Here is a 23940-nt window from a genome sequence, read left to right on the forward strand (position 1 = left end):
GGTGTTGTGCAAAAGTACCTCGCTATTAGCGTGGCAAGCAAGCACCACCACACTTCCCCGCCCCAACGAGCCACGCCAGAGCCACGACAAAAAGCCCAGATGTACAGGGACAATACACGCCAGGCAATTTTGGTTCGCAAGCAGGTACCAATGTTGTTTCAATACCTACTTGGCACAACATGGCGTTGGCTCTGACGCTTGCAAGTTGATGTTCCCCGGAGCTCGGGGAAACAGCAGATTATTTTGCTTATTCACTTTGTCGCCAGGGCTAGTTTAGGCAGCGCATTCTTTTTGGCTTCGCCTTTGCGCCTTTGGTGCCCTTCTTTTAGTGCGCTCATCCAAGCCTCCCCAGGTTGCTGTTCTTGTCTCCCATATCTCCGTTCCCGCGCCTCAACACCTCGTCCCTCCTCTTTCCCCCTCCTACACATTACCTCTCGATCATTCGGTGCATCCTGTTATTATTTGCTTCCTTTATCCGTCGTCACTCTATAGCGTGCGGTCTTATCTTTTCTTTTTTTCTCCTCCCTCTTCTTCGTCGGCTACTTCCGACAGCGACTCGCATCTCAACATCTGCCCCCCGGCCAATAACTACCGCCCCAGTTTAAAATAGCAGGGCGCGAATTGGTCACTTTGGCAAAGGGTCTCTCTAACCGCCAAGTCGCGGGGGATCCTTTTATCCTTGTCTTTTTTCTTGCGCAGAGTGTGAGGAAAGCTTTTGCCACACGCCAATCAATAAAACAATGCATCTGAACCGCGCCGCTCGCGTGCTTCTCGTGGGAGCCCCCGGCGTCGGTAAGGGCACCCAGACGGAGCGCATGCTGGAGCGCTTCCCCCAGCTGCAAGCCATAAGCACCGGCGACCTGCTCCGGACCAATGTGAAGAAGCGCACGCCTCTCGGTAACTACCTACCTACGTCCTGTGCATGCCACGCTTCCACCCCCATGCTGACTGTCTTCCCTTTAGGTATCCAGGTCGAGAGCATCATCAAGTCGGGCGGCCTCGTGGCTGACAACCTCATGCTGCGCCTCATCTCCAACGAGCTTCAGCACCGGGGCTGGCTCTATGGTCAACGTCCTAATGTCATGACGCTGTCTGCCATGGCCGCCGACGCCGCCGACGCCTACGACTACTCGCCGCCCGATCCGTTTGCACACCCAGACACCGGCGGTCCGCCGCCGCAGGCCTCGGATGACCCCAGCGCGTCCTTTATCCTCGATGGCTACCCGCGCAACGCCGCGCAGGCGCTGAGCCTCGACGGCATCGTGCCCATCAATCTCGCTGTCGCCCTCAAGACGCCCTTTGACGTCATCCTCGAGCGTATCGCCGGCCGCTGGGTACACGAGCCCTCGGGCCGCGTCTACAATACGACCTTTCACAAGCCAAAGGTGGCAGGCATCGACGATGTGACGGGCGAGCCGCTGGTGCAGCGGCCCGACGACAACGAGAAGGTGTACCGCGCGCGTTTCCAAAAGTTTCAGGAGACGAGCGAGCCACTACTAGAACACTATGCGAAGAAGGGCGTGTTGATCGAGGTTGAGGGCATGAGCAGCGATGAAATCAGCCCCAAGCTGTACGATGAGTTCGAGAAGCGGTTCGTGAGCTGAAACGCTGGGCTGTCTGACGTTTGACGGAAAGGGCCTCGAAACCTTGGTTTGTATGACGGGACGCTTTGTTCTTGGAGTTTTGGAACCATTTTTTGTAATATTTGGTGCCCGGCCTTGAGCACGTGGGCACGCAAGGGCGTTTTGGCGGGACTTCTTGCTTTTTTTATTTTTTTTGCCAGTACACTGGCACATGCCTCCTCAAGAGACGACAGAGAATTCCTTAGCCTGGCTGTATATAGGGCGAAAGGCAGACGGAGGATTTGCGTGGGCACGACACGTCTTGATGAACAGGAAAGTGTAGCGATGGGTATGATTGAACGACCATGTTCATCCCAAAGGTCGTATCAAACTAGGCAGGCGACTATCCTTACAAATCATTCTTGCCGAAATACGGAGTATATTCCTAGACAAACTCTGACAGTGCTGTTTGTTTGTCTTTCGTAGATGCCAGGCAATAGTTTTCTGCCACATCTGTGAGGCAAGAATGTTTGCATTTTTCTGGAACTGCTGCGGGACTCTCTTTAGAGCGACGTGTGTCTGTCTATTCAAAGTTTAGTATTGCGGCCGCTCGCTTCTTGTCATTTTGAGCCTGGCTAATCCGAGCCGAGTAAATAATTGGTGGTTGCCATCAAAGGGTTGATACATTCGCCAACATCCAAGACAACACGTATGAGACAGACAATGCAACAGAGGAAGTATGACCACCACTGTGAAACGGTAAACGCTAAAATATCAACTGTCAGTCTTCATCGTTCTTTTTTTGGCCTCATTTTGTTTTGCTCTGGCTACTTTCTTTGCAGGCTGCCACTGGCTGCCTACTGGCAATGGCTGCTGAGCTATAATTAGATGAATGATCTAGGGTAAGTATGTGCACATTGGCTGCAGTGCAGCTTCCGAGTCACAATCGCCCAGGGCGGACGCGTGACTCCAACCTTCTTGTTCCTCGGTAATACTGCATCGGTTATTGCTGCCTCGAGAACCAGGATTGGTGGCGCTGTCACGCCCGCTGGATACGGTGCCTGATGGATCACGAACCGGGGACCGGGGTTGGCTGTGGGCTGACAACGGACATGAAAGCGGTCGACGTTGGCGAGATGAATGCCCCGATGCGGGATCCGTACTACGAGAATCCGACGATGTAAATAGTTTGGCCTTGTGTTTCCATCGGTGACGATTTTTCACGGCTGAGTGAATGGCACGCGGGTACTTTTTGCAGCATGTTTTGGGTCGTACAGGCGCATGTATCTACTCCGTCAGGTAGATTAGATCCGTCTCTGCGGATGACTGGAATGCGGACGGGTAGGTTTAGTCTCGAAAGCATGGCCACTCATACTTTTTTTTTTGGTCAAAGGAGAGAGGAACCCCGCACATGTCAAAGAGAAAGAAATTAGCTCTTTTCTTCTTTCCTTTTGATCAACGTCATGACGACCGAGCGCAAGAGTCGGATGGCGAGAAGCAGGCAAATGGTCGCCCATGACTACGAGCATTGGTTACCGGGGCAGCACAGAAGCAAGCTAATTGTAGGAGGCAGCTCTTTTTTTTTTGTGAGGCGACTCTGGTGCAAGTTGATAATTGGGGGGTGAAATAGAGGGAGGTGGGGGGAGGGGTGGGAGAAGTTGTCGCCTGTGGGGGCGGCAGTGTTATTAGCGTTGGGGGGCCTTGCTGTTGCGGTGCTTTTTGCCTGAAAATAAGAAATAAGAAAGAAATAATATCCCGATGGGCTGGGGGAAATGTATCAAAGAATAATAATGCTGCTGCGTTATTGATATGCCATCTTTGCTGCAAAAGGTGCGAGGCAATGGTCCTTTGCTGGCTGCAGCGGCCGACGGGTACATTAGGTGGTATCAAGGAAACAAAATTGTGCCATTGAACAGGGCGAATCGTTTGTTTTCCAGCGTCTAGGCTGGTTGATTGGGCACCCGTGGCACCCACTGGCGGGAGCCTTAGCGTCCTTTTTAGTGTGCCTGGGCGGTTTGGCCGTCTTGTCAAAAGTTGTCATGAACGTGCCCAGGTGCCAGGTGAATTTGGCTGGAGCTGGTAGTGACTTGGGTAAACAAACTCAACTTGAAAAAATTTAAAATTGTGACTGTACAAATGATAAATATGCAATCACGACTTGATGCTTCGACCTGGCTTGCAGCAAGATGATGCACTCATCCTAGATTCATTATACCGCTGAGCCTAGAGACATTTCATCTAACGTCGCTGTGCAGTTAGCCCGTACCGGTACTCCGTACAAGGGTGTATAATTATCGTTGCATCACCATTTTAATTCACTTGATTCTTTAGCAATGTCTTTCTCTGCCTTGCGCCGCACACCCCAGATTCTCGACTTGTCAAGCTGCGCAACTGCTGTACGAATAAGCTGGTTACAGCCTACCTACCAACCACAACCTACCAGTCATTAGCACACCCCTCCTCTTAAGCTATCCTGGCCTTGCCATCTTCCATTGGCCAACCTCATCAGCACCGCCAACGCATCAACCCATCCCTGCTCGCCTCTTGTCGTTTTTCTTTTCTTGCTTCTAGTTAGTTGACATGTGCGGGACAATAACAAAGCCTCACCTGTTTCTTCTGCTTCATCTAGACTTTTGACTCTTTCACTTCGTCCTCCCATCGCCCCCCCGTCCTCTCACCTGGACCGTGCTTTTTTTTGCCCACTGTACAAACTTGGTCCCTCTGCCGATTTGGCCCTCCTCACTGTCCTCAGTGCCCTCAAGGGTCGCAGAGAGTCATCAACTCACCACCACCACCACCCCCGACAGCAGACCAAGCTTCACTTTTGCATCAGCTTGCTTCTGCGCTGCATCATATCGTCTCCCTCTTGGCCCATTCGATTTTCTCCTCGCCGGCTTTTCAAAAAGCTCTTTCGACCTTTTCCACCCATTCGCATTGTTTCCGCTACTCGGTTCCTCTTTACTCTGTACTTGTCTAAAAAGCGCATCTCTCTATTCAACTGTCAAACGCATCCGCCTGTTTGCTTCATCCGCCACATCACCTGACGTCCACACTCCCGTTCGCCGTTTGTCATCGTTCCAGCATCATTTCGCCTTGTTGTCTTCTTACGACCCTCATCATCTTTCCATTCATCTTACTTTTCTCCTACGCACTGCTCTTGACAGCGTTGTTTGTACTGTATGCTCCTCCGCCTCTTCATTCCGCTGCTTCTGTGCCAGCACTGAGTTCGCCGTCACCCGCGTTCATGCATGCTACATACAGCCAGACTTGTTTCGCTCCTCCCCATCTGACAATCGTCGCAGAGTCCCCTTTGACTTGCTTCTGCTCCGCGCTGTCAATTCCGAATGTCTTGATATCTCACTACTCTCACCTTCTCCTCACTCGGGAATTGGCGCCTTCGCAACCTCGGCTTCAGTCAGACCCGCGAACAATATCATCGACACAAATTGGAGCGTGCGGGGCCTGGCTCACGTAAAAGATACATTGGTCCAGCGCCTGTGCCAACATGGGTGCTGATTCCAGAAAAATACCCCCATTGCCTGCGCCCACCGAGACCGACACCGCGACGCCCACCGAGCTGGCCACCGACATCACCACCGATGTGTCCAAGCCCGGCGACGAAAAATCAACTTACTCTCTTCCAGAAGACGGCACTCCAGTCACCATTCGAACTCGTGGCCACAAGGCCAACAAGTCACAGACCTCTCTCCTCATTGAGTACTTCGAGGGTGGCAAGGTCTCCTCATCCTCGGCCGAACGCAAACCCAGTGTCCGTGTTCGCTTGACTCCCTCCAAGAAGGGAAAAGGCGACCACTTTCAAGTCACGGAAACCAAAGGCTCTCGCAAGATCTCACTGACTCGTCGCATCCCTCTCGACCACGCTGCTCCAGGAGACTTGCAGCTCCCTGAAGCCGACGACACTCATAGCATGACGTCTTACGCCTCCGCCACCGAAGAGTCCAACGTCTCCAGGAACCCAATCGACATTGAGATTGAGCGCAGTCACCGCCGCCGCCGCCCCGCTAGCCCTTTAATACCCTCGGAAGACAGGGTCTCTTACCAGCCTGGCAATCCTTCCGAAATTTCAGCTATTCCTACAGACAGTTTTCTAGATGGCACCGGGGGTATGAGTGAAATCAAGCACTCTAGAGCCGATATGAAGGGCGATTTATTGGCTGGAGCTGCTGCCACGGCACTAGCAGGTGCCGCTGCAGGCGAGGCTCTGCACAGCCGCAAGACGAGGAGCACCGAAAAGGAGCGATCTAGTGGACTAGAGCGGCCCAAGGAGAAATCATCGTCCTCTGACAAGAAGCGCCGCTCCAAGAGCCGCACGGGCAGCATGGGAGAAAACACTAGCGACGAAGTTCGCTCTCCTCGCCGTCGCTCTAGCCGAACTCACCAAGAATCTACGGTTTCTGGCGGCGACTCAAGTCTGCTTTCATCAAATGTGTCGGCTGGTAACCGTTCTGTCAAGTCGAGCGCCTCCAAATCCTCCTCCATCAATAATCCCAAGTTGCTAGAGACTGTCGAAGACGCCATTCGTCGTCTAATTCTGCCCGAGCTTAGCGCGCTCAAGCGAGAACAAAGCAAACGTGAAGCTCGTCGCTCATCAATCGCCTCAACAGGCACTTCTGTTTCCAAAGATGACGGTTACACGGAGAAACGGCGCTCCTCTGGCCAAAAGAGCGAGTCAAAAGAAAATATCCGACACAAGGAAAAGCGGAATCGGGAAGCTCGCCACGACTACGAAAACATATCCATGCATAGTCCAAGCCAAGATTCTCTCGGCGCCGACTACACAACACATGAAGAAGCGGCTCCATCACCACAACGAGGCGGCAATTTGTCAAGAGCTGCCGCTGCTGGCGCCGCTGGAGCAATGGCCGCCAAGGGTATCTCCTCGGCGCTGGACCACGGACCGGATTCGTTGGAGCGCAAACAAAGAGACAGACGCCGCCGAAGAGCGGACCACTCACGAAGTCGCAGCATAGGCAGAGATGTCTATGTGGACGACTTTGACGATGACGAGCCGGCTCCGCCAATGCCTTTGATGAGTGACATTAATCCTTCAGAAGTCACAAGGACGTCCATTTTATCCGCCGATACCGACCGACCTCATTCTGCTACCGAGGAGCTGGGGCCAAAGCGAGAGGTTCAAGAGCAGATTGTATCCGTCCAGTCGACGCCAACTCCATCCAGGTCGCCTGCCGAGCAGGTGAAGCCACTATCTATGCAGCACGCCAACGTCTCTCACGGTGACTTGACCAATCTGCCTCGTGGCCAAAAAGAATACGTCGAAGAATACGAGACGGACGAATTTGGCCGCAAGATCCCCGTCAGCCAATATGACTACTACGGTGGCCAAGCCTCACGGGAGCCTCTAGAATACGACGACTACATCGATGACCCCTACTCCAACAACCTGTATAATAGCATGCAAGATGTCCCACCCCCCCTCAAATACGTGCCATATCAGGCTGGCGCTCGAGGACTAAGTCCCATCCCCAGCGTCTCTGGTTACACAGAAGGCGGAAGTGAGGCCCCACTGCCACGCACATCCAAGAGCATGCAATCTGTCGACGCCTTTTCTTCTCCCGAAAAATCACCAGACCACAGACGCCAAGCGCACTCCATCCACTCCATCGACTCTCTTAAGCTGGGTAGCCCGGCACCTCAATTTGCTGCCGGCCAAGAGGTTCGCGGCATTTCTGCCAATCCCAACGTCGTCAACCCCCCTCTGGGTGTGGAGTCCGCTGTCGCTTCCCTGGTTGATGGCTCCATGATCGAGCAGTCTGTTGTCACAGGAATGTCGGGCTACGATAATGGGGCTGGCACCAGGGAATCTGCGCTCTCATACGACGAACCGGAGCCGCAGTCACGCAATCAGGGAGCCATCGTTAGCCCAGACAAATTGTCAATTGATGATGCCAGAGAGCTAGAGGAGGAGCCTCACCACACGCCAACTTCGAGATCAATTGCACAGTCTCAGGAATACTCTGAATATGATCTCGATGACCAAGGCAGAAAGGTTCCGCGTGCCCGCTATCGCAACTCGCCTACAGCATCTGAGGCTGCCATTACTGCTGGTGCTGTTGGTGCTGCGGCCGCCGCTCTCAAAGCTGCTCAGGGGAAAAAGCAGGCTGACATTGAAACGTATGAGGACGAAGATTTCCAACCCGCTGGTGTCAACAGAAACCGATCGTTCAAGGAGCGAGCCATGGGCTGGAAGCCAAGGGAGACCCCCACCCATAGCGTCGATAACTTTGATTACGAAGAGGAAGATGCTCCTCGAATGACCGCCAGCGGTATGCCCGACATGGGCAACCCAATGCCCGAGATTGGCTACCACCTAGAGGACGACATCATTACAAACCCCTCCCTTCTCAATGAGCCCATGGATCGTGATATTCCCAACTGGGAATCAGTCTCTGGCAAAGCCACACCCACCCCGAGAACAGCCGGCGGCTATGAGCAGGCTTCTGGCGAACCAAGCAAGGCTGCCATGGGTCTGGCCGCTGGTGCTGCAGCACTGGGAGCAGCAGCACTTGCGGCGCATAATCGTGATCAAGAATCCGAAGAAAACTGGGGACGGACTTCGGCGGAGCGCAAGCGCGATACTCTCATTACGAACCCCTATGAGGATGCCAGTCCCATTGCCAATCACACTCTGGACGATAATATACTGGATCGCGCCGCGCCCGATGCAACTTATGCTACGCCGTATGGCACCGCCAGCCCTGGCCTTGGTCCAAAATACGACGAGGGCTACATGTCGAATGGCCCGAACCGAACGCCCGATATTGCTGCCAAGACTGTTGGTGCTGGCCTAGACAATCTCGATGAAGACCCATTCTACGTGCCCAACAAGGCCAACCCTCGACACATGAGTGGCTTCTCGCAAGGCATGGAATCACCATTTTATGATGCTGCTATGGGAGCTGGCATCGAGAGAATTGAAAATAAGGATATTGTTGCACTGATGCAACATTTAATGGTTCGCGATGCTCAAAGGAGCGCCAGAGATACAGAGATTGTAGCACTACTCATGAATGCTGCCGTGGAGATGCGAAACTCGTTCCGCGAAATGAAGGAGCTCGTACAAGATACTGGTGACGACGTCATCTTTTCCAACGTCGACAATACCGAGAAGCTCCAAAAGGCTATCAATGGTCCACGCCCCTTCCCTGGTACTGCCACTCGTTCCCTGCAGAGCGCTTCGCAAGCCGGCACTCTCGATGAAGCGACCAAGAAGAAGAACCTGTGGAAGCGAGCTCTTCAAGGCCTCAGTGCAAAGGGTACCAATGACCTCAGCCGCATCGAGGACATGCTGGTGCAGCTCCTTGGTGAGGTAGACGTCCTCAAGTCGCAGACTGCTCCTCCAATTTCATCCGGCGACCAAGGACAGTCTCTCGAGCACCTCCAGCCAGAGGGTCACTACGAGCAAGACAAGGGCTACGAACCCGAGGGCAATTCCACGCCTAGCCATGCCAGCGTACCTCGCGGCCTACAAGCAGCTGAGCACAAGTACTCGGATCACAGGATCAGCACCGTTCAGGAGGACGATGACGAGTATGAGTACGATTTGCCCAGCGCCTCGACTGCCAAGCCCAACCCGGATATGCTCTCGCCGGGCCATGACGCTAATCTTCAGCGGGGAGGATCTGTTCCGCCGGAAATTTCGCCGCAGACTTCATCAGGAGCGCATCAAACTGCTCTCAGCGCGGACAATACGCCGCGTAGCGAAAAGGGAAAGAAGCACAAGTCCAATGGCTCCTCAGGGTGGATTCCCAAGATCTCGCGCTGGTCCGAGACCACTGCGTCAAGTGTTGGCCGGGCATTCCGCGGCAGCGGTGCCTCCAAAAAGGGGTCCAAATATGACGAGTTTCAGCCTCCTTCTCGATCAGGGTCTAGCCTAGCTTCATATGACGATGCCTATGTTGACCAAACCCTTTATGGAGTGGATAAGCTACACACGGGGTTCTCAAATCCGGCACTCAACCAAGAACGTGCCGGCCCTGCACAACCAACAGTGCCGTCCTTTGCGCTGTCTGAAGACCCCAAGTACAAGGCGCATCGCAACTCGGTGAATCTGCAGCACCCACAACCGAGACAAGGGCAGACGGAGCGGCACCAGGCGGCACTTGAACACTCCGCTCGCGAGTATGACAATCCCATGACGCCGCGGTCAACGGATTGGGCCGGGTCGGCGACAAGCCTCAGCCGGCTGCCGGGCAACACTAACCGATACAGTGCATCGTCGGGTGCCACAAGAGAAGCCGACTATGCTCTGTCATCGCCGAAGCAGCAATCAGCAGCACCGCCACGACCACCAAAGGAGCCGCTTGATACGTCGGTGCACACGCCGGTCAAGGGCAACCGTGTAGCATCGTTGCAGAAAAGTAGCCCCGTGGCGCCCACGAGCTACGAGAGCGGGTATGGTAGCGCGAGTGGGACGCATGCCAGCCAGCTGACTGCAGATGGCAGTCCGAAGCTGGAGAACCGCAACCTGAATGCGGCGCTGGGGATCCCGGCTCGCCGGCCTAGTGGACCGCGGGCGATGACACCCAAGAGCCCGGAGGAGGCGGCGAGAGAGGAGAGACGACGCAAAAGAGGTATGCTTATTGAAATGACAGAATGTGAAGTGAGAATGCTAATGGGATATAGATACATTTGGAACGGTCACGAGCCAGGAGGCTGATCCAGGGCCAGTGGCTGAAGCCGGCTCTGAAGCGTCGAAGGAGAATTATTCTTGGCGTCATGATGCTTGAAACTCTTGCAAGGCAAAAAAAAAGAAACAGTGTTATTTAGAGAGCCATGTATAATCTGCTCATGGAATAAGGGGAGTGATGCACAGGCAGTGCGAAGGTACATTTGTGGTGGACATGTCGATGGCACGGCCATGTTATTTAACGACTTGAACGGTTCATATATCATTTATTTATTTGGTTGACAATGCCGATGCATGTTATTTTCTCGACCCCTGGGCATTTTTTGATTACGGACGATGATGCTGGAATTGGAAAGGATGGTCGGATTAAGGCAAGGGACAGGTTTTGGGAGGACGTTTGCACGTGAGGGACATGATTGGAACTAGAAAGAAGAAGAAAAAGTGAAGAAAAAATTAAAAAAATAAAAGTCTGCATTTGTAGCGTGCCCAATCGTTACCTCCTGGTTGCTAGTAGATACGCATCGACACTCACTGGAGAATGAAAACTGACACGACTTCACTATCTGCCCCGGTGTTTATGACGTCGATCAAGTGGGCTTCTGCGTCTTTTGCTGGGTCCCGCTGTGACAACGCAGCTGCATCTACGGTTTTTCGTACAGAACGGGAATATGCTTGAGTGGAAGAGATTGTGACGGTTAGTCGTAAGTGAGTACAGTGTCTTAGATTAGAAGAGATTTTGCGGCTTTTTATGTTTAGCAAGTAGATGCCAAATCGTAACCCAACCTAAAGAAGATGGTTCACGGAAATGCCTGACTTCTCGAACTTGGAATTTAGTGGCCAAGTTACAGCGGTTGTAGCTGTGATGAGTGCCTGGGGCTCGGATTTTCAGGGGCCAGGCGCTGTGATTACAGAGGTCAGCCACTGTAGCCCGACGGGTTTGGTGGATCGCGCAAAATGAACGACTCAGTACCCCTCTTGTCCCGGCGCTAAACTTGAATCGGCACCATCTGCCCCTCCATCGACGCAATTCGGCTGTACCTGGCCCAAACGCATCTCAGCCAATTGCCCCTCCATGCTCAAACAAAAATCTCGTCTTTGGTTTTTTTTTTAAACGCGCATACCCGTCTTCTTTCCTCCAGATACTCTCTACTTTTCCTTCTGTATACGATTCACCCTCAATATACCCCCGATCATCATGGAGTTTGACACCAAAATCCGTATGTGACTCGGCATTTCATGGACAAGCAAACCACTAGCTAACTCGCTCTCAGCCAAATCCGTCACCAGCGACCCTCTCTCCTTTGCGAGCGAGTCTGTCCGCAAGAGGTGGCCCGTCATTCTGGTATGCTTTCCGCAGTCCGTCACCGAAGACAATACACTGGCGATGCTGACATAGTCGTGCTGCTAGACTGGTACCGTCAATGACATCTACAAGACCATCTCCCAGACCGACGATGCCGAGAAGCAGGCCGAGGGCAAAAAGATTGTCGAGCAGCTCGGCGCCCTCAAGTACGAGGTTGAGCACAACCGACCCCTGACTCCAATCGTCGACGATGGTTTCACCGACGAAGTCGCCGAGTACAATAAGGAGGTGGCCGCCCTCGGCAATCCTCCGACCTGGCATGACGTCCCATGGCTCTTTTCGGAGTGCTACATGTATCGGTGCGTTTTGTCTCTTCTACTTTGACAGACTCTCATAACATGATGGAATCACTGACATGCCCTCCACAGACGCATTAGCACCTTTTTTTCCACCACCAAGCACTGGAAAGAGTACGACCTCTTTTACCGCCAGAAGATGGACACGTTTCGCACCTCGCGCAACGCCGTCCTCGAGCTCGCCGCCCGCTACAAGGAATTCGTCACGGAGCTCCAAAAGGACAAGCCCGCCACGCACAACCTCGACGCCGAAAAGACGCTCTTTACCGAAATGTTTGAGGTGTGCCTCTGGGGCAACGCCACCGACTTGTCCCTACTGACCAACATGACGTACGAGGACATTCAGAAGCTGCAGGGCAGCGAGGCGCGCAAGGCGGCCGAGAAGAACATCATCGCAAACGACCTCCCCCAAGTGTACGAGTCGCTGCGCCAGGCCCGCGCCGCGGGCAAGGAGGAGCGCCGCGTCGACTTTGTCCTCGACAATGCGGGCTTTGAGCTCTGGGTCGACCTCATCCTCGCTGGCTTCCTGCTCGCGTCGGGCCTGGCCACGCAGATTGTGCTGCGGCCCAAGTCGATTCCCTGGTTTGTGTCGGACGTGCTGCCGGCGGATTTCTCGGGGCTGCTGAATGCGATTCAGGACCCGCGCGCGTTCTTTGAGACGCCCTCGGAGGATGACAAGCTGCAGGGCAAGACGCCGGCCAAGCTGTCGGACAAGGAGGTGGCGGATCTCGAGTTTGTGTTTCAGCACTGGACAGAGGCGCACGCCGAGGGGCAGCTTGTGATGCGCCCGGATCGCTACTGGACTGCGGGGGGCAGTTTCTGGCGCTTGCCGCATCAGAGACCCGACTTACTCGAGGACCTGAAGGAGGCCGAGCTCGTCATCTTCAAGGGCGATCTCAACTACCGCAAGCTGACTGGTGATGTGAGTACAAGACAGGAAAAGTGAATGTGATGAAGCATGTTGCTAACTGCGGCAGGCTTGGTGGGATCCTACCACACCGTACACCGAGGCTCTCGGCCCCATGGGCCCAGCGTCGGGCGCCAACATTATGTCCCTGCGTACCGTCAAGGCCGATGTCGTGGTAGGTCTCCCCCCCGGCAAGGACGAGGAGCTCAAGGCTACGCCGAATGGTGGTGGCGATACGGGGGCTCGCAAATGGGGCTGGCACGGCAAGTGGGCTGTTGTGTCTTTTTCCAAAGGTCATTAAACAGTCATTATAGTGCAAAAGGGTATAACAGAAAAGCAAAGGAAAGAAACACAAGAAATGCGCGAGAAGGAGATATTATGAACTATACACAATGCCGGTTGGTAGAAGACCGGGCGTCTTTATTTATGCTAGATGATAGACTATAGAAAATCTACATGTTGACACGACTAGCGACTCTTGGACTCTTTTTGCGAATGCACACCACGGAAGAGTAGTCGCTCTGTTAATGATAAGAGGACGGTCCGTCTTCGTAGGCTGGTGGTGTAGAGGTCGGGTCCTGGCTGCTGCTGGAAGACACCGGCTTGCGGCTACTCGTCTTCATGGTTGTTGGCTGGGGGAATTCGCTCGGGGAAGTGGAAGAAGAGCTGGAGGAGGAGGGGTTGGAGGAGGAGGAGGTGGTGGTGGTGGTTATGATGCCAGGAGAGGAAGAAGAGAAGGAAGAAGAAGAAGAGAAGAGAAGAAGAAGAAGAGAAGGAAGAAGAAGAAGAGAAGGAAGAAGAAGAAGAGAAGGAGGGGATAGTGGATGAAGAGAAAGAGCTCGTGCCGATGGGGTCTACGCTTGAAGTGTAGGGCGGTGTGATGATGGTGGACGTTGGCGCGCCGGTCCTCGTCTTGCTGCTGGACGAGACGGGACTGGTAAACGAAACAGAGCGGCTGGACAAGACGGAACTGCTGCTGCTGCTGCTGTTTCTGGGTGCATCAGTTGGCAGCGGCGGCAAGTTTTCATCAGACGTTGTCGATGGCGTGCTTCCAGGCGGAACAGTAGTTGGATAGTACCCGGTGCCGGAGGTGACGGAGCCGGTGCCGGTGCCAGAAGTCACGGAGCCGGTAGGGTAGTATGCATATGTCGAGTTGGTGACGGGATAGCTGGCCGTGCGGGACAAAGGGCCCTTGGGGGTGCGCTGCGTGCATGTAGCCGACGTGTTGTTGTTGGTGGTGGTGATGGCGGACATGCTGCTGCTGCTGCTGCGCAGGCTGCTGGTGGTGGTGGTAGCGGTGCCCTCCGGGATGCTCAGGTAGGTTGTGCTGTTGGGATGCTTGACGCCGCCGCAGGCGTACGGCGATGTGCAGTGAGAGAGAGTGGTGGAGGGACCGCCGGTGGGGAGGACGCTGGAGCCGGAGCTGCTGGTGAGGGTGGCTGTGTAGAGGGAGGAAGAGTTTTGATAGATGGGAGAGGCGCTGCTGCTGCTGCTGCTGCTGCTGCTGGACGTGGCGGTTGTGGAAGTGAGGGTGCAGCCGCCGTAGTAGGTGGTGAAGCAGGAGGCGCCGCACGTGGCAATGGTCTCGGTGACGGTGACGGTGTTGAATGTGGCGAGGACGGTTGCGAGGCTGGTGAGAAGCAGTGTTAGTTAGAAAGGGGATCGGGAGGGACGAGAGGAGGGATTGAGGGTGAACGGACCTGAAGCCAAGGACGGCGAGGGTAGGAGTAAACTTCATTGTGGAAACGAGCGAGTGTGGTTTAATTGATTAAAGCGAGTGTGTAGATGAAGACTGCTGGTGGAAAGAATGAAGATGCGCATGTTGGTTGGGGTTATATATATATATATATATATCTATACAAGTACGGTGTATATAGAAGATCATGTTGTAAGTCGAGATCAGGACTCTGTCTCGCCTCCTGTGACACTCTCGCTACGCAGCCGTCACTCGTGTCCGCGCCACTCTGCATGATTGCTTCCTACACCGAGATACTCAAAAAGGGAAGTAAATTAGACTATTGGGAAGAGAAAAGAGTATGCTCCAATGAGTACTGCCCGGTGGAATCGTGGCGTTGCCCTCTTTGACGCAAATCCCTCGACAAGAAACCAATATCAGATGCAGGTGTCCGCGGCTTGTACGACGCCAGGTCCAGCTGTGGTCGTCCCGCGAGCAAACTTTGGGTTAGGTCTGTACATCCCAAAGCGGAAATGAACATGTTTCATGAAGGAAACGGCATGAATTGCAAGGGGGCAACGGGCTGGAAAATATACGAGTTAGGCGAAGGCCGAAGGGCAGCAGCAGTAGCAGTAGCAGCAGTAACGGTGAAACAGAAACAAATCAGGGAAAATTCTTTTTTTTTTCCAGCTGAATATGAAAATGAACAATTTTGTATTTAACAGTTGATGAGTAATTGAACGAGGCGAGGGAGATTTAAATAAATCTAGATGGACGCCTTGAGAGCCTTGAAGACGTCATCGCGTTCGCCGACGAAGCGACGCTCAGCCGTCTTCCAGTTGATGACTTTCCAAATATTTTCAACATAGGCAGCCTTGCCGTTGAGGTACTGCGATTCTGTCAGCTTTCTTTTTTATTTCTTCTTCCTTTTGAGACAAGTTGTTGTTTTGTTGCGCGCATACCTGCAGGTAGTAGGCGTGCTCCCACATGTCAATGCCAAACACTGGAATCTCAGGCCCGACAACCGGATCCTGATCCTTTGTCGTGATGATGCGCAGGCCGTGCTTGTCCTTGACGAGCCAGCCCCAGCCGCTGCCCTGCACGCCCAGCAGCGCGGCGGCAAAGGCCTTTTGAAACTCGGCGGGGGAGCCCCAGGTCTTGGTGATGGCGGCGAGGAGCTGGGGCGCAGTGGCGGCGGACAGCTGCGTCTCGGGCTGGGTGGCGGGAGCGAGGTTCTCCCAAAAGAGCGAGTGGTTGATGTGGCCGCCGCCGTTGAAGCGGACGGCCTGCTGGAGGGCGATTTGGGCGGTGATGTCGGCGCCGGCGTACGAGGCGAGCGCCGTGTTGAGGTTGGTGACGTAGGCCTGGTGGTGCTTGGTGTGGTGAAGCTCCATGATTTGCTTGGAGATGCTGGGCTCCAAAGCCTAGATGGATGGGGAGGAAGGGGGGTTTGAGTTCTTGTCAGCCTTGGGGATTTCTCGGGTTTAGATCTATTATAAAAGGGAGTTCATTTGACAACGTACATCGTAGGCGTAGGGCAAGGTAGGGAGCGAGTAGTTGTGAGCCATGGTGATCGGGTTGATGATGAAGCTTTCTTTCTTTTCTCACGACGAGCGATATAACAAGGGGGGATCAAGTTGAGATGGATGAGAGGAGAAGCTCGGCATAAAAGAACAAGACGGCTAAACAAGATTTAACCCCCCCCCCTCCCGCCATGTGCGGGGAAGATGATATAACTAATAAAGGCAGCTGCACGCCATCGCTCTGCCCGCTTCGCTCACTTACATGATCGGCTTGCTTGGGCTTTGGGCTTGGGCTGCCGTGCAAGTGTGGCAGCCCCCCCCTCCTCGGCGAATCGCCCAGTCGGCTTGTCTGTATCACGTCAGAAAGCGGTCCTCGAGTCAAAGAGGCAGCCTGGCTCTCAAGGTCAAAGGAAAAAAAAACAACAAAGATGAATAAGCTAATCTCGGGAGGGCATGGGCTTTATCTGCTGGTTAAATTCGGAGCATTTGCTCTCAAACTTGCTCATAAAGGTTCACCAGTGGGTCCCACAGGGTCAGCCGCTTTGTAACTCCTTATATGAAAGGCGTCCAGGGGAAGGGTCTTGTTAGAGTGATTTCTGAATGCAAATGATTCAGCCTGTTTCATTTACCGTGTCTTGAGGTGGTAGGAGCAAGTTTTACTTTTTGATGTTCTTTTCCCTTTGCTGCTGTGGGTGGTGGTGAATGTTGGTGACGCGTGTGGTGTATATAAAGCTGAGTGGCAGACGGATCTTTTTGCCCGAACTTTTTTATTATTATTCGACATTTACGCGATACGAAAAAAAAAAAAAAAGACGAGATTATCGAGTTTCATCATGTGCGGAGGCCCCGAAACTGTACATCGTCCTCGAGGCGGCGCCCTCGTCGCCCTCAACCCTCCCCGCGGCGCTTCCCCAACGGCCCTTCTCACCGGCGACCTCACCTTTCACACGCCCGGACAGCCCAACAGCACCGAGGCGACGCATGCGCGGCTAGCTTTTGACGAGGAGCAGCCAGAACGATTACTGCCGTCGGACCTTTGCGTCATTATCCAGTGGGTTTCCCTTTGATTACAAAAGCGCGGCGGTCAACTCGAACCCGGGGAGCTAACTTTTTATTCTTCCATGGCAGCACCGGAGGCGACTTGACAATGAATGCGAGCGACTGCGGCCTGTTTCGCCAGCTTCGACTCTCGGCGACGCGCAGCAGTACGGGTGGCGGCGCTCATCAAGACGCGTCTTTTTTCGAGTGGCCGCTGCCGCAGGCGCTGTCGCTGCAGGTCGGCAGCGAGGGCATCATTGGCCGCCGCGTGTCCGTCTACGCAGAGGATCGAGACGACGAGCGGCGCGAGCAGCGCACGGTGCTGGCAGAGGGCATTGTCGGGTTTAATAGCTGGGCGGCCGAGCGGGCGTCGTTGTGAGAGCCGGTGATGGGTCTGTCTTTTACTGTACTGTACGATATAGAGACGAGAGCGGATTTTTGCATACCAGCAGCCCTTTTGCATGACGAAACGATACAAAAGACTCAGAGAATATCAAGATTGGAATGGCAGCAAAATTAAAAAGTCGATGCGACATTTCATTACAATGTGCTTGATTGTCACATATCGAGTTTGTCTTGAAAGCTCGTCATGGCTATCTCAAGTCGACAACCTGCTAAACAGCCCCATGCCAAAAGGCGCCGGCGACGACGAGGACAAGGGCAAGGGACGAGGACGAGAACGAGGACGCGGGTGCCCTGGGGCTTGTTACACTTGGACATTTTTTGAAGCCAACGAGTGTGTATTGGTTCCACTATGAGTTTGTTGGAACCGCGAGTTGGACTTGAGCGGCGCCGCCTATAGCACTAGGCGGGCTGCCGGGGCCCACCCGTCGCCGGCGTCGCCTGCAAAAGCCCAAGATGCGCAAAGCAAGCCGGGACTGATTCGGGGATGCGAATAGGAGTGGGTGGGGGGGTCACAGATATGGTTATAACAAACATGGGCGAAATCCCGTCATTTTCTGGCTAGTGGATGATTCCAAGAGGCACGCTTGGCGATTATTTTTTTTTTTTTTTAAAAAAAGAAAAAGGTATAGTAGTAGTAGTAGTAGTTTATACATGAAATAAATTGCACTAATTCTAATCTCGCGTTATACGTGGAGGATCGAATGGGGTCATGCTACTCTGAATAAGCTGAACCTCTACCGGACAAGGGTGTTTGGAGTGTGTATGATTGCGCCGGGCCGCCCTCAACTTCAACGTCAATCTGCAGGTCGTGAGGGCTGCCTGCCGGTCTGCGCCTTGCAGCAGCAGTATCCGTAGTGTCAGTTGAGCTTGCGTCGCTCAAATCTGAATGGTCCTCGCCTGACCCCTCCTCGCTATCGCTCCGCTGCGGTGACCCAGTGCCCCTTGCTGCCGTGGCGGGTACGTCTTGGGCAGTAGTACTATTCTTGGGCATCACATCCACGTCGCTTGCCGAGTTATTACGGCCCGAAAGATCCTCACGCGTCATAGTGGCCAGCGATGGTTTTTGCGAATCGGCCCAAGTAGCTGTGCAAGATGTTGCCGAGGCCGCTTGTCGCGAGCATCTTTTGTGTGCTCTCTTCTCTCCTGACTGTGTAGGCCCTTGAGCCTTTCGTTGCTTGGTCTTGTCTTCCAACGCCCTGCCACCAGTGGGTGAATTGATGGCAGATCTGGTCTTTGATCTTGAACCGTCCTCTGGCTGGAGGCCGCCTCTAATCGTCTTCATTGGGTTGGCCAGAAAGCTTCCCCATTTAGAGCTAGACCCTCTCGCTCGCTCGCTGTGCTTACCTCGCCTTACAGAGCGCGCTGTCTCTTCACCTGGTTTCCCATCGGACCGATGGAGGCAGAGGCTTGACTCGGACTTTCTACCTTGTTGTTTTGACGTCGACAGTGCTGCTTGCGGCTGGAAAGCTTGGAGTCTCTTTGCGGCATCTTGGTGATACGTGATGAGAACAGGCTTCACCAACGGGGACAGCCCCCCATCCTTTGCAGCCGCTTTGTAAACACCTGGGAATAAGCATAGAAAGATGCCGCCGACGGACTGGCTCTGGTTCACGACTCTCCAACCTTCAATGTCCTTGAGTGTCGACTCATGTAGTTGGGTTTGAGGAGAGAGGCAGTCGCGAGGATCGCAAATGGAGTATTCGAGCGTGGAGCAAGTCATCTCTTGTTTAAGGGTTGCAGCCGCCAAAATAATGTCGTCTCGGAGCTTCGGGGTGTTGTTCCTGAATGTACTTTCGTCCATGGACAGTGGAGGTCTGCGTAGTGTATCCCACAGTGAATTCAACATCTTTGTCAATTGCATTTTGCATGCAGACCTGAAACATTCTGTCGTCGCGAGACTAGAAAAGGCGCTTGATCTCCATTTACTCGCTCGAAGAACTGATTCTGTTGCTCCGATTAATCAGTTGGGTCAGCCTGCTTTGTGAATGGGTTGGTTCTCTTTGCGACTGACCTTCACTGGGTCTTCCGTCCGCGCCGAGCCTGATTGCGTCGGTGATATAATCCAGCCCTTTGGCAGCGTCGTCGTTTGTTCCAGGAGGGTATGTCTTGATGAAGACTTCAGCGTACAAGGATTGCCATATGACGCGTGACAAGACAATCTTGATACATGTGTCGAGCTGGCCTAGCCAGTACAGCTTTTCAATCTCCTCACCAGGGTCATGGGGGCGTTCCAGCAATCCCCAACAATACAGCAACCTCCGCCCAGGGTCATCATCAAGTAATTGGTGGAATGCCTGGCGAAACTCCCGCCCCTGCTGGAGAAATTCCACCTCGATGGCCGTGGTCCAGTCCTCGATATTGGCGCACATCTCTTCGAATCTTCTCTTCAAATCGCCATCTGCAATCTGGTCGTCTTCACTCTGGAGTGAAATGATCTTGGCTACAGAGAGACCCACCTCCTGCTGAAGCGCATAATTGGCGGACTCGAGCCTAGAGATTTCATTCTTGGCCTCCTCCGGCCAGTCATCGGGATGAGACATCATGTCCAGAAAGCTACCATGTAGCCTTCCTGGTCGACTTTGACTTTTGACAGAGGATACTATCTGTCTGAGCAGACTCGCTCAGTGCAAAGATATATTTTTATGCCCTGGGAGTGAACAAAGTCAGGCGGCAGAAGTGCGTGATGGGTTACCAACCTCGATGCAAAGGCCCACAACGTTTCTGCACAAGCTCGCAGAGGGTAGCAGCGCAGAGAAGTATTGGGCAACATCTTCAACAATGGGAAAGGCTGCATGTAATGGTAAGCTGAAGGATAATTTGTTGACGCCCGACTGACGTGGTCGCGTGGGTCCAATTGCGTCGTGGCTGTCGCAAGGCGGCCTGCCTGCCCTATCTTGTGTACCTATAACAACCTCTTGCGCAAGTTCGCCGAAATGGTTCGCATTTTTTTAATTTGGCTGTCTTCCGTTCCCGTGTGGCGCCCAGTTGCGCGGGAAATATGTCTTGTCTGTCGAGTTCAGCCTGCTCCGGTTCCCTTGGCTTGCTGTTTTGACAGAAACATCAACGACTTGGTCGGTTCATGTCAATCTTGTCATTCAAGTCCATCAGTATGCCACAGAGCTCAGGTACGGTCAGCGCTGCTGCGGGTCGCGGCAAAGTTCTTGTAGCCGTTGATTTTGGTATGTCTTCAGCTTTGTTTCCAGGCCCGTCGCCACATTGCACTAGATGTAACCATAGCAATAATCTGGCGCCGCAGGAACGACATTCACTTCGGTAGCCTATGCCCATACTGCCGAGGTAAGAAACCGCACTTCTCATATCTCAACAGCGTCTGCTTACACCGTTTTCGATTCATAGGCTGCTGGACCACATCTGTTGATGAGCTGGGGTGAAGGAGGAGATAATACCGAGGGCCAAGTGCCAACGTAAGTCGTCGACCCTGCGTAACCACGGCCATTGTGACGACTAACATGCTTCGCTCGCATCACTGATCAGCGTACTTCGCTACGACAATGGCGAAATGAGTGGCCCATATGTTTGGGGATACCGCGCCCAGAGATGGGCCCAACAGAGTGAACGGATCCATGAGTGGTTCAAGCTAGGTCTTTGCGACGACTTTGAAGAACGACGAGCCCGGGAGTCGGAGCTCGCAAAGCTGTACGACAGCAAGACGGCCAAGCCGCCCGTAAAAGGAGAAGACTGCGAGAAGCTTGTCAGGGACTATTTGGTCGGTATCAAGCAAGCCGTGGATAAGAAGCTTGGCGCCGATGAGCAGGTTGCAGCCATGGAGAGGCTGTACATCATCACTGTTCCGGCTCTGTGGGACTATTCCGAGCAAGAAAAGACCCGAACCTGCGCCGAGAGGGCTGATATGGGCAAGGGTAGTGAGATCACGCTGATCCCCGAGTCCGAAGCGGCCGGGATATGGGCCATTAAGAACATGCCCAGCATAGAAGAAGGCGATGCATTTGTTGTATGCGATGCTGGGGGCGGGTAAGTACAACATACTTTGAAAATGGATGCCATTCGGCGTCTTGGAGAAGAAAGAAGGCAATGGCTGACCCGACATGCTTGGCTCACCAATAGAACTGTTGACCTCACCTCCTTCCGGGTCAAGTCCCTGTCGAAAAATCGGCGTCAGTGCGAACTGGTCGGGGCAGGAGCGGGCTCGGGTGGGCTTTGCGGCAGCATCTTTCTCAATCGCATCTTTGAGAAATACCTTGAGGAGAAACTCCAAGACTACCCCAGCTGGGACCCAGACTTCATGATTGACGCTTTAGGGGCTTTCGAGACGAGAATCAAGCCCAACTTCTCCGGTCGGAATAGAGATGCGCATTTTATTCGGATACAGGGTCTCAAGCCAAGCCCGCGGCATGGGATTAAGAAGAATTTCCTTGAGCTGACAGACGATGAACTACGTGTCAATGTATTTGACATTGTCATCAACAAGATCCGAGTACTAGTCCGTGATCAAATTAAACACACGGAAGGCAGTGTGAAGGAGGTTGTGCTTGCTGGAGGATTCGGCCGGAACCCATATCTGAAGAGGAGGCTGCAAAATCTGGACTGCGTGGTCCGTCAAGGTATCAAGGTATCCGAGTTTGAGGACAGGTAAGTTGGGGTCTCTACGTTATCGCGCAGTGCTGGCCTGACCATGATGCAAAACAAAACAGCGCAACAGCCATTGTAAAGGGCGCGGTTACTGCTAGCCTGTACGGTCTGGAGAGGGCCACTGTCGCTTTCGATGGAGCTTTCAATTTCATGTCGACCCGTAGAGTGGGAGTCGTCTCCAGGAAGGCTGGCCGCCACTACGGCACTTGGGGCTATGATGACTACAAGGACGGTGACCCCATAGAGAAGAAGTATGGCGCGCTCGATGATGGATTGGCAGTCTCCCGCAAAGCTAACATGATGCGTAGAGAGAGGCGAGACGACGGAGTCAAAGTCGCGCGGATGCATTGGTTTGCCAAGATGGTGCGTAAATTTCCGTCTCGATTAACTTGTCAAGGCTCCAGAATACTTAATAGTTGAAAACAGAATGATGATATTCCCAATGGCGAGCCACAATACTACCCTTACGAAAAGATTGCCAAGGTCATCCCTGGCAAAAAAGCGCATGAAGTGTGTTTAATCGATATCCCAATCTTTGTCTGCGAGAAGCGCAATCCACCCGAGTATAGAAATGACCCCAGTATGTCCGTCCCCACGCACTTAGTGACTTGCATAGACTCTATGCCCTTGACTCCGACGTGTACTGACATGAATTTGCCGCCCTGTAACGTGCAGACGCATGGAAGATTACGGATTTCAGTCTTGACCTCCAGGGTCTGACGATCCCGACCATCCCCCATAATGGAGGCAGGACCAGGTTTTATAAGGCTAATTTCGAGATTGAGATGATTCTGGAGGCCACCAGCCTGACCTTTTGCGGAGTGTATGGCAGAAATACGCCGGATGAAAGGAGATGCCCAGCGAAGAAGGTCAGCTTCAAGTGAAGGTTGGGCCAGTCACCAGGTAGACTGGCTTGAGATGGGTTCCGTGACGAGTACCCTCAAATGTATAAAATTACTTGGTTTTCTTTCTGCAACGAATGCAGTCAAAAAATTGTAGTTGTCTATTCGGTTAATGCTCGCACAAGTATTGAATGCCAATATTTTACTCGTTGGTGTGGCAATTAGTCCGCACTGCACAGCAGCACACTCGGACTACTTCGCGACCGACATTCATCAATTTCCTGACTTGCAAGTCTTTTTCTGAATTGCACTTCCCATGTAAAGACACTTCTTGTTCCATCATCTCGGATTGTCGTGTCCTTGTCGATACATCAAACCATCTCTGCGACTGCCACCTTCATCGTGTGATTGTGCGATGTGCACTTGCTCCACCGCCCGTTCGACGCGGCAAGTTAAACGCTCCGCTCTGATGAGATGGGAGGTTAAAGGAGCTGTCGTTGGGTGGCGGCGGTTGCGGAGGTGCAGGTGCAGGCGAAGGCGAAGGCGGAGCTGGAACTGGAACTGGAGCTGGAGCTGGAGCTGGAGCTGGAGCCGGAGCTGGAGCTGGCGTTGGGACCTTGGTGATATAGATGGATGTTGATGAGTTGTCGTCAGTAGAGATGGTGGTGGTGTCTGGCGGTGGGATGTTACGCCTGATGCAGCAAATACAGATGCCGAGGAGGACACCGATTGCTAGATGGAGAATGACAATGATGGCGATGACATCGTTGGCATGGACCATGGGGAGCGGTGGTGGCTGCTGTGGATGACAGCCACGCGGTGTCGTTGGACAAAAAGCGCCGGGTGCCCTCAACTCTCCCCCTAACTGCCTCTCTGAACAGCAGATTACTGATATATAGTACCAATGGCGCGCAGCTTCCACCCACTGGTATCTCGACTCTGGCGAGGACGTGTGCCCTTTTTGGAGACACCTGAGTGACAGATGTGAGCTACGTCATGGGATAGTTGGGCGATGATTTGGCATTCGATCCGCGTTGTAAGTGTAAGAGG

General features: G+C 53.4%; 9 protein-coding genes across 9 annotated transcripts; 5 read left to right on the forward strand and 4 right to left on the reverse strand.

Moving 5' to 3' along the window:
* Nucleotides 1-740: 740 nt before the first annotated feature.
* Nucleotides 741-1604, forward strand: BBA_09702 (adenylate kinase; the record flags this gene model as incomplete). Its single annotated transcript, XM_008604799.1, has 2 exons — nt 741-897; nt 964-1604. 2 exons carry the CDS (start codon nt 741-743, stop codon nt 1602-1604), a joined length of 798 nt encoding a protein of 265 aa, XP_008603021.1.
* Nucleotides 1605-5067: 3463 nt separating this feature from the next.
* On the forward strand, nt 5068-10330 carry BBA_09703 (uncharacterized protein; the record flags this gene model as incomplete). The annotated part of the gene is made up of 2 exons (XM_008604800.1): nt 5068-10174; nt 10227-10330. The coding sequence occupies 2 exons, from the start codon at nt 5068-5070 to the stop codon at nt 10328-10330; spliced, it is 5211 nt and encodes a 1736-aa protein (XP_008603022.1).
* A 1095-nt stretch (nt 10331-11425) lies between these two features.
* On the forward strand, nt 11426-13097 carry BBA_09704 (DUF89 domain protein; the record flags this gene model as incomplete). The annotated part of the gene is made up of 5 exons (XM_008604801.1): nt 11426-11447; nt 11502-11572; nt 11639-11892; nt 11962-12811; nt 12867-13097. 5 exons carry the CDS (start codon nt 11426-11428, stop codon nt 13095-13097), a joined length of 1428 nt encoding a protein of 475 aa, XP_008603023.1.
* A 308-nt stretch (nt 13098-13405) lies between these two features.
* Nucleotides 13406-14534, reverse strand: BBA_09705 (uncharacterized protein; the record flags this gene model as incomplete). The annotated part of the gene is made up of 2 exons (XM_008604802.1): nt 13406-14426; nt 14497-14534. The coding sequence occupies 2 exons, from the start codon at nt 14532-14534 to the stop codon at nt 13406-13408; spliced, it is 1059 nt and encodes a 352-aa protein (XP_008603024.1).
* Nucleotides 14535-15237: 703 nt separating this feature from the next.
* BBA_09706 (cytosol Mn-superoxide dismutase) lies at nt 15238-16039 on the reverse strand (the record flags this gene model as incomplete). The annotated part of the gene is made up of 3 exons (XM_008604803.1): nt 15238-15360; nt 15434-15895; nt 15995-16039. The coding sequence occupies 3 exons, from the start codon at nt 16037-16039 to the stop codon at nt 15238-15240; spliced, it is 630 nt and encodes a 209-aa protein (XP_008603025.1).
* A 788-nt stretch (nt 16040-16827) lies between these two features.
* Nucleotides 16828-17411, forward strand: BBA_09707 (uncharacterized protein; the record flags this gene model as incomplete). The annotated part of the gene is made up of 2 exons (XM_008604804.1): nt 16828-17045; nt 17123-17411. The coding sequence occupies 2 exons, from the start codon at nt 16828-16830 to the stop codon at nt 17409-17411; spliced, it is 507 nt and encodes a 168-aa protein (XP_008603026.1).
* Nucleotides 17412-19359: 1948 nt separating this feature from the next.
* Nucleotides 19360-19977, reverse strand: BBA_09708 (uncharacterized protein; the record flags this gene model as incomplete). The annotated part of the gene is made up of 1 exon (XM_008604805.1): nt 19360-19977. One exon carries the CDS (start codon nt 19975-19977, stop codon nt 19360-19362), a length of 618 nt encoding a protein of 205 aa, XP_008603027.1.
* Nucleotides 19978-20546: 569 nt separating this feature from the next.
* BBA_09709 (Hsp70 family chaperone, putative) lies at nt 20547-22932 on the forward strand (the record flags this gene model as incomplete). Its single annotated transcript, XM_008604806.1, has 8 exons — nt 20547-20616; nt 20694-20734; nt 20795-20862; nt 20933-21430; nt 21524-22048; nt 22111-22411; nt 22475-22628; nt 22724-22932. 8 exons carry the CDS (start codon nt 20547-20549, stop codon nt 22930-22932), a joined length of 1866 nt encoding a protein of 621 aa, XP_008603028.1.
* A 355-nt stretch (nt 22933-23287) lies between these two features.
* BBA_09710 (uncharacterized protein) lies at nt 23288-23671 on the reverse strand (the record flags this gene model as incomplete). Its single annotated transcript, XM_008604807.1, has 1 exon — nt 23288-23671. The coding sequence occupies one exon, from the start codon at nt 23669-23671 to the stop codon at nt 23288-23290; it is 384 nt and encodes a 127-aa protein (XP_008603029.1).
* Between the last annotated feature and the right edge of the window lie 269 nt (nt 23672-23940).

The sequence above is a fragment of the Beauveria bassiana genome (assembly GCF_000280675.1).
Source record: "Beauveria bassiana ARSEF 2860 unplaced genomic scaffold BBA_S00063, whole genome shotgun sequence".
NCBI classification, from domain to species: Eukaryota; Fungi; Ascomycota; class Sordariomycetes; order Hypocreales; family Cordycipitaceae; genus Beauveria; species Beauveria bassiana.